Consider the following 9,152-nt stretch of genomic DNA (forward strand, 5'->3'; position numbering starts at 1 on the left):
TTTAGTTTTCTCAAATTAGTGTTGTAACTCTTTGGTACCGTTTGTACCCACAATAATATGGTCTTTTTTAAAAACAAAATATTGTAATTCTAATTAATGAAAACTCCAGTAATTAATCTTCAATTAAAGATGGAAATAACCTCATATGATTCATTTAAGATGTATTTTTAAAACAGTAATACAATCTCATAGGATGCATTAAGAATAATTAATCTTGGATATATATGTTAGCATTCACTAAAATCAAAATAAACTCCTAATAAAAACTAGCCTTGTTTTAAATAAATAAAAAAACTTATTTTTTCACGTAATTAAATTTAAATGAAATAATCCGAGTTCCAAAAATTCAAGAATTAATATAATGTTAATTACATGAAATAATAACACACAAAAATTAATATGGTAGAGATCTAAAAACTAATTATGATCATCATCTTTAATATTGTTTTGAGCCCTCATTCTACTACCCCATGATCCACCTTTTTGTTCCATACGTGTATGAGACCTTCTTTTCAATTCAACCAATTGTTCCATCCACTTATTTTTCCAACTATTATCACTAACATTAATATTAATATTATTATTACTTCTCAAATCCAAACCCAATTCAAAGTCATACTCCGCTTTAAGCCTTGGATTCGACAACGTATTATAAGCTACATTGAGTTGTACAAACATCCTCGTTGATTCCTCTTTCTTCAAACGATTGTGACACACATCAGGATGATACTTAAGAGCCATTCTTCGATATGCTCTCTTTATGTCATCCATGCTTGCATTTTTTGGACTCAAATTTAATATCTTGTACAAGTTATTGCTCTCACCATCAACTTGAACCTTTTTTGTGGCTCCACATGAAACACTAGTGAACTTCATACGAGGTTGTCTTATTTGAAGCTTGATATTATTTTGGTATGGTTTGGGAATGCTAATTAGGCTTGAGCTTCTTAAGGATAATGAAAAATCCATTTAGCTTAATGATTTTCTCTCTGTTTTTTTTTAGAATGTATATATGTTGTTGGTGTTGCTTTGATGATATTTATATACACACAATTAATTATTGTATATTAATTAGCTAGAAGAATGTTGTTTGAAGTCGTCTTATGTTAATTAATTAATTATTGAATGGTTACGCGTTTTAGGCATGGAGCGTCGGTTAGTTTTATGCTTGTTTGGCTAAATTTAATCTAACAGTAACAGGTAAACCACATTTTACTCCTAAAAAACGTGGATATTGTTATTTTGGTCTCCAAGTTTAATAGGATAAATCATATTGTAGTCCTTAAAATTATAGGGTATAGTTATTTTGGTATTTAAATCGGTCAAAATTTTAAATTAATTATTAAATCAGTAAAATAGTTCTTGAAAAGATATAATTTAAAATTATATCTTTAAAAGATACAATCTAAAGTCAAAATAACATTTGACAATTATAACATTAGAGATTAAACTGATGGATATTTTAATGATTCGATAATTTAATTTTTTATGATTAATAAATTGGATCATTAAAAATAAAAAATATTAATTAATGAAGAGTATTTGAGACATAATATCATTAAACAAAAGAGATTATTAATTTTTGTTTACATTTCTTTTTAAAAAATATAAACTAATTTTGTTTATATTTCATTTGAAGGAACTACGTGATAATAAGTAAGACTTTCACCATTTTATTGGATTAATTATTAGATGTACTTTTGCTCGTGAAAGTTTTCATATGATATGAGTAGTGTCTGCATTTGGTCTATTTAAAAGAAAAAAATTATATAATTTTTCGTAAATTATAAATTACTCACGAACCTATCATGATTTGGTCAAGATTTTATATTGGTCCTATGTTAGATATAAAGTGACCAATTTTTGTTATGCTCTTTTGATTGTTTTTTGTGCGAGAGTATTGTGACTCTCTTTTTTAATAGACTGTAATTGTATATTTTAATAGATTATAATACATCTTTTACGGTGAATGAATTTTAATGTTATTTTCTTTTAATTAATTTAAAAAGTAGAAATTTGACCATGTCTATGTATTCATAGTTTTTTGGCCATTTAGGGTGGATAACCCCTTTTGGGTTATACCTAATTTTGTTTTATTTCCACTAATTTTGTTTTATTTCGATAAAATAGAGTACAAATTAAAGAAAAAGATAGTAAAATTAAAAGAATATATTCTTGAACATGTATGCAATTCGGATTTGCACTAACTTTTCGTAATTTTTGTCATTTTTCTTCTTTTAATTATTAAATTAAATTAATCTCTCAAATCTAATAGTAGTATGAAGAATTGACGATAATTTAATTTTAAGGAGAGTAATATGGATGGTGACCTATAACCATATTTAATTTTGTTGTTTTAAAGAAGCTAGATCGATCAAAGAGATCAATTGATATATAGTGGATAAACCTAGGACTTATACATGGAAGTGAACAAAAGGTAAAAATCAAAAGCAATGGCAGCCCTATTTGACTACTACTAAGTACTAACCCAATTTGTGTTTGTAACATCACTCACATATATATTATATATTATATATTATAGTTCGCCGGCAGGGTCAAATTAAATTAATGTTGGTTTTATATATAGGCTAAATTATGCTACATATAGAGTCTGTGAACGACAAAGAATTCCCACAATTCATATATTCAAGTTCATGTATTCAAACAAAGTCAAAAGGAACATTAATCCATATTCCATAGAACAAGTGAAAAGTGAAAATCATTTCTTCTACATTAATGCTCCCTCCATCACACGGTTGCTTTTAATAAAAAATAATAATGTTTCATTTTTTACTATTCTCGTAACTATTTATTATTCTTCCTTTCTCGTACCATCAATAAAGGAAATATGGTTTTGTAAAAGAAATTATTTATTTTTTAATAATAATATTTATAGTTGAAAGTGGCCAATATTTAGGCCCAAAAAATAGAGGCCCACGCTGAAGGTTGCATTTGTCTCTAATTACGAATTCTATTGGCATACATATGCTAGCTACCTAGAAGTAGAACCCAATCACATTGAGAGAAACTTCTTCAATTACAAAAATATAAGTAAAATTTATTGTCGAAAGATTAATGTATTTAGTTAAAAAATTAAATTAAAAATATTAACTTTTTAATTATTATTTTTATTAATATTTCATTTTAGAAGGGATTAATATAGGTTAAACATTATGAAAAATATTTACAAATTAATTATAAGTTAGATATACACTTAACCAATAAAGATTAGATTATTTACAACATGCATTTGGATTTTGTTTTCTGAAATACATGTTCATTTTAAAATGCTAATAAAAATATAAAAGACAATAAAAAATGTTTTAATATTACCATATATATGTTTTCAAAAATTAAAAAGAAAATTTTGTGATAAATATTATATCTACATTTCATTGATGAGTTTGGTTGAAATTAGATAATATTAAATAAGTTTCACATTATATGAAAAAGAAAAGAGTTCAAAGTTATATATATATATATATATATATATATATATATACCGGAGTCATGGGAGTTTGAAAAAAATCTATACGTTTTAATAGTTTTTACACGGTGTTATTCTCTAGTAGTCATTTGACGATGGTTGTAATTTTTTCTTTAGTTTTAGATTTTCTACTTTATTTTTTGTATTTTTATTGGTATTTAAATTTCTCTATTTATTTATTTTCCAACATTTATTATATCTATTATTTAAAATGAAAATGAAAATAGAAAGCGTATATAAAGTAAATGGAGCCTTAATTTGGATTTGGAACATAACATTGTGATGATGGTGAGGATTTTTATCATTCTGAGGTAAACAAGAAAAATTCCATATATAGGAGCAAAGTGGTTGAAATGATATACACATTCCTTAAAAAACAATTTGTCAAAGTGGTTGAAATGTTTATTTAATAATTGAGTACAAAATTAATTTTTTTTATATATAAAATGGCATAATTATTCCAAAAACTCACACATGAGGTCTTAAGTTTAAAATTTCAAATTAATAAGATTACTTTTGTTAGTTGAGATAAGACCGAAAAAGTTAAGTAGAAAATTATTATTGAAATATATATAGTTGTGTCTACAACCAAACATGTAACTGGGTAAGCTCGTCACTAAGCTAGCTGTGCTAAGATCCAACTATCACGGTGCACACAAAGTTTGGCATCAATTTAAGCCGTTTTGTTTTAAACCAATTATATTTGTGCATTGCATCATATTATCAAACATAACCTACCCTAGTTCAAGGTAATATATATAGTTTAAATGCAAACATTTGGAGTAAGTGGTGGTTTTAGGGACAACATTTAATGCCAAACTGTATAGGTTGTGCAATTCAATTTTTAATATATCATGAGAACAATTATGATATAAATTGAAATATAAAGTATTATGTTGTTTTTCCTAATAGGCTCATATATCATATCGTAATGGTTTTTATTGTCTTGTAGTTTGAGAGATAAATTCAAGGAATCTTACAGCCATGATCCAATAAATGTGGATGGACTTCCATTGCAAACCATCTGTCAAAACTCAAAATAGGAAAGAAAAAAACGAGAAAGCTTCTCCCACAGCAAAACAAATATTTAAAACGTGGATTAAGTGGAAATAATCATAAATCTATTATTTATTACTATCTAATCCTATATAAAATAAGTCATAATAATTCAAATTCAGTTCAAATAAATCATAATAATTAAAATATACATCTAAATTTTTAGAGTGTCATCCATATACATCTAAATTTCCTCCCATTATAACTTTTTTTATTTTTTAATTTCAGTCAAATAAATCATAATAATTAAAATATATTAAATTATTTTAATAAATTTTTATATGGTAATTTTTATTGTCATAATTTTTTTCCAAATAATAATAATAATAATAATAATAATAATAATAATAATAATAATAATAATAATAATAATAATAATAATAATAATAATAATATAAATAATACCTCTTGGTATACCATTTTTTATTGGTCCATGCACTATTATACCTCTTGATATATATATATATATAACTGTTCTTCCAAAAATGCATCGTTTTTAATAGGCAAGGAGTTAGAGAAAAAATATTGAAAATGGGTTTTCTTTGTAGTTAAATGTAGGTAGACTTGTTTGACTGGGATTACTAGATAAATAATATTTACCATCCACAATTTTATATAATTTGTCATAAAAAATCATTTAAAATATTTTATCATTTTTATCTATTTATTATTACATTATTTTAGTAATTGATATTTATTATTTAATTACTTTACGCATTTTTGTTAATAATAAGAGTTTTATTTTTTTAACTCAAATTTCAAATCCAAAGTCTAGATCCCCAAATTCCAATGTTTCTCAAATTTATTAGAAAATGTATTGTCATGGCTTGTTTTTATAACATCATTTATCTATGGGGCCTATACTTATTACAGAAAACTTTTACTACTACGAGAATTGCTATTTGCACTCTCTCTGTTATCTATCACACTCCCTTAACTCTAACTTACCATTTTCTTAAAATAACCATCCAATTCGAGAATGAATTTTTGGGTTGTTTACACATTCCAAAATTACTTCTTCTTCCAATTATCCAATGCAAATAAATAAAATGAAACTTCATGTGATTACTCTTATATCATTGAGTTTGTAGTTTCATGAGATAATAAAAAGAATAGGAAACACTTATTAGCCACATAAAATTGATCTTCAAATCTTGTACTCCTACCTAGTGAAATAAATACTCCTACCGACTTATTAGCCACATTATTTGTGGCCCACAATTTATTAATTTATAAATAAAAAATGTAATTTTAAAAAAATGAAATAATAAATAAAATTATTTTTATATATTAAATATTTTATAGGGATGTGAAATGAGTGTACACCAAATATAGGGTCTACACAAAAAATTACTTTTTGCAAATGAAGGTAGTTGTGGTGGCAACCATAAAAAGCAGGATCCACTTATGTGTGATCTTGGATTTCAACCACAACACTATCATGTAACATGCCATTCGCCTGTGTCTCTTTGACACATGTACTTGTCAACAACAAATCATATTGATAACATTCACACCCACATAAGGGCCACTACCGACATATACTACTAATAAATAAATGTATATATGAATAGGGTTAAGTCACACAATGAATTTTCAATTTTATCTAACTTCAAGTGACACATAAAATGAGAAAAGTTCTAAAGTGTAGTCGTAAAACTCAAAAAACATAAAAATAGTCTCTCATGTGTATAAAAATGAAACTAGAAATGGCTCAAAGGACTGAGAATAAAGATAAAAGGAAAACAAGAAAAGATCCAGCTGAAATAGGGAACAATGCTGATGCTGCACTCTTGTGGGATGGTGCTAATGCTGGCTCATTCACAGGAGTGGCCAAACCTGGTGCTTCGGCAGATTTAGGAGAAGATGCTGGGGATAAGCTTGCACCTAGAATTATATATATATTTTTTATAAGATTCAAATTAGAGAAATTAATCATGATTTTCAAATTAGAGAAATTAATCTAACTCCAAAAATCAAATTGGTTCAAGAAAATGACTTTTCATACACAACACATTAAATTATTGACAAAATTAAAAATAATAGACAAGGCTACAATTAATTAAGTTTAAAATATTGAAATTCTTTAAACTGAATTGATACTAGACATACGAAGAATACAAGAACTACAAAGGACACAACCAATTGTGATGATTTATTTAAAACTGTACGAAACAGTGAGCATAACAACATATATGAAATAAATACAAAAAAATTGGATATATTACTCAATATTTTGAGGCCATATCAATCAAGCATATATATGAAGCATTTTCAATTTGTAACTAAATTCAATACAAAATTTTTAAAACTAAATATTTGTAAATTGGATAAAGTATTCAGATTTAAACATGAGTTACATAAAGAAACATACCAGGAGCAGCGGCAGGGGTTTCAGACACTGCAAAAAACAAAGAATAAATAACTCATTACTTTCATGTCACAAACAAACCTCGGATTTAGTAAAAAAAAAAAACATTTTTCTTCAGCAGAAGAATTGAAAAACCAAACTTTATAGTAAAAAACATAAATACAGTAAAAAAGTAAAACAAGGGAATAAAAATAAGAGAAAAGCCAAATGAAAAAAAGAGAGAAAACTGACATCCACAGTTAGAGACAGAAGGAGCAGAGACTTTGCAAAGTGAAGGAAGAGTCAAAGCCTTTGTAACATTCAAAACAACACCAAACTGAGAACTACTTTTGAAAGCTTCACATAGACAAGATGGAGCAGTTTTCAAGACAGTTTTCAAGCCAGAACAACAAGAACCTTCAGGTTTGGCTAAGGTGCTGTCGTTTGTAACAAATGACAAACAATCAGCCATGTTGAGAATAATGGTTGAACAATCAACTGAAGGTGATGGGGTTATTGCATTTTGTGATGATGGTGAAGCACCATTAACTGCCAAGATGGCAAAGATGCAGAGAATGAATGAAAATTTTGAAGCCATGAGAGAGAAGAATGAGAATGATGAATGAGGAATGAGTTAGTTAAATTATATAAAGGTGGTAGTGGGGGAATGGATTGTGGAGAGAAATGAGGGGTTTTTGTTGTTTTTTATTTGATTTTATACTTTGAATTCAAGATGCAAAATTATGAAAATACTATTAGCATAAAATTATTACTAAAACAAAAAAGGAATAAAGGTATTATTTTTTTGAATACTTAATATAAAGCTATTTTATTGATGAGAGTCTTGTTGGTTGGTGTAGAATTAATTTATAAGGCATATTATTTCAATTCTTAATATTTGGACAAGAATAAAGAGTTTAATGGAAATATATTAACATTGTAAAATAATTTTACTTTCATAATATAATATGTTTATATTGACTTTCCTATTATATTTCAAGACTTAATTTTTTTACCTTGAATATGAATTGAATTAAAAGTAAGGGATATAATAAAAAATATATTTATTAATAAAATATAATATAAAATAAATTAAAATGTAATAGAATAGAAATGTAAATTAAAAAAAAATTGTATAAAAAAATATTAATTATTAATTTTAAAAATAATTAAATAAGTTTTTATTTTCTATAAAATCTAAATATTTTTCCTTTAGTTGTTATAAAAAAAAATTCAATTTTTTATTACTTAAAATTTTTCTTTTATATTTTTGATTCCTGATTTTTAATCAATTATTATGTATCATTTTAATAAATGATTTTTTACAATAATGTTTATGATATGTTTAACAACTTCTTTATAAAAATTTAGAATTTCTTTTAACAAAAGATAATTAAATATAAATTTTTAAACTTTTGACTCTTAAAAAATAATATTTAATTCATTGCTAGTTAAAAAAAATTAAATTTGTGTAGGAATTTTATTTAATAATGTCCTAAAAATTATTTTAAAAAATCATTCGAAAATTTAAAGGATACACAATATTTGATTTAAAATCAGAGACTAAAAGTGAAAAAGAAAATTTAAAAGATTAAAAGTTGGCAAACTTTTATAGAGACTAAAAATAAAATAGTAAAATTTTATATGAACTAAAATTTTATTTTATTATTTTAAAAGAATATATATGATTTATTAAAAAGATAATTTTGTCATTTTATATAATCTACAAAAATAAAATCTATTGAAATTAGAATATTATAAATAAAATTACAATTAAAAATTATATTTTAATTTAGTATTAATTTTTTTAACAAATTAAATAAATTTTTATAATAAATAATAATAGTACTTCAATCATTTACTTATAAGAATATATTTTATATTTTATATTTTATTCAGTTTATAAACATATATTATAGAATTATTAAAAATTATTAAAAATTATCTCATTATTTAATTTCTCTTAATTTATAAATTTTAAAATTATTCGAAATTAATTTGGAAAATATATGTAATTATTTAATAAGGTAATTTTTTTATTTAAATATATATATATATATATATATATATATATATATATATATATATATTTTAATGTGTGTACCAAACACCGACAGAAAGAAAAGATAGAATAAAATAATATTTTTGTTATATTCAAGGCATTTTAGTTAGTGGAGTAGAAATTGAACCGCACTTGTATACGCGTCTTACTATATTTTCCAAGTTAACTCTATAATACGGCACACACATATATATCAA

General features: G+C 24.5%; 2 protein-coding genes across 2 annotated transcripts; both read right to left on the reverse strand.

The window, feature by feature from the left end:
- Window positions 1-336: 336 nt before the first annotated feature.
- LOC101502480 (uncharacterized) lies at window positions 337-1,002 on the reverse strand. The gene has a single exon (XM_004486186.4). The coding sequence runs from the start codon at window positions 967-969 to the stop codon at window positions 418-420; it is 552 nt and encodes a 183-aa protein (XP_004486243.1). The 5' UTR covers window positions 970-1,002; the 3' UTR covers window positions 337-417.
- Window positions 1,003-6,085: 5,083 nt separating this feature from the next.
- On the reverse strand, window positions 6,086-7,589 carry LOC101508788 (non-specific lipid transfer protein GPI-anchored 31). The gene is made up of 3 exons (XM_004485503.4): window positions 7,146-7,589; window positions 6,918-6,944; window positions 6,086-6,430 (listed from the first exon to the last, which is right to left on the reverse strand). Exons 1-3 carry the CDS (start codon window positions 7,489-7,491, stop codon window positions 6,258-6,260), a joined length of 546 nt encoding a protein of 181 aa, XP_004485560.1. The 5' UTR covers window positions 7,492-7,589; the 3' UTR covers window positions 6,086-6,257.
- Window positions 7,590-9,152: the final 1,563 nt, after the last annotated feature.

Source organism: Cicer arietinum, chromosome 1, assembly GCF_000331145.2.
Source record: "Cicer arietinum cultivar CDC Frontier isolate Library 1 chromosome 1, Cicar.CDCFrontier_v2.0, whole genome shotgun sequence".
Classification (NCBI taxonomy): Eukaryota; Viridiplantae; Streptophyta; class Magnoliopsida; order Fabales; family Fabaceae; genus Cicer; species Cicer arietinum.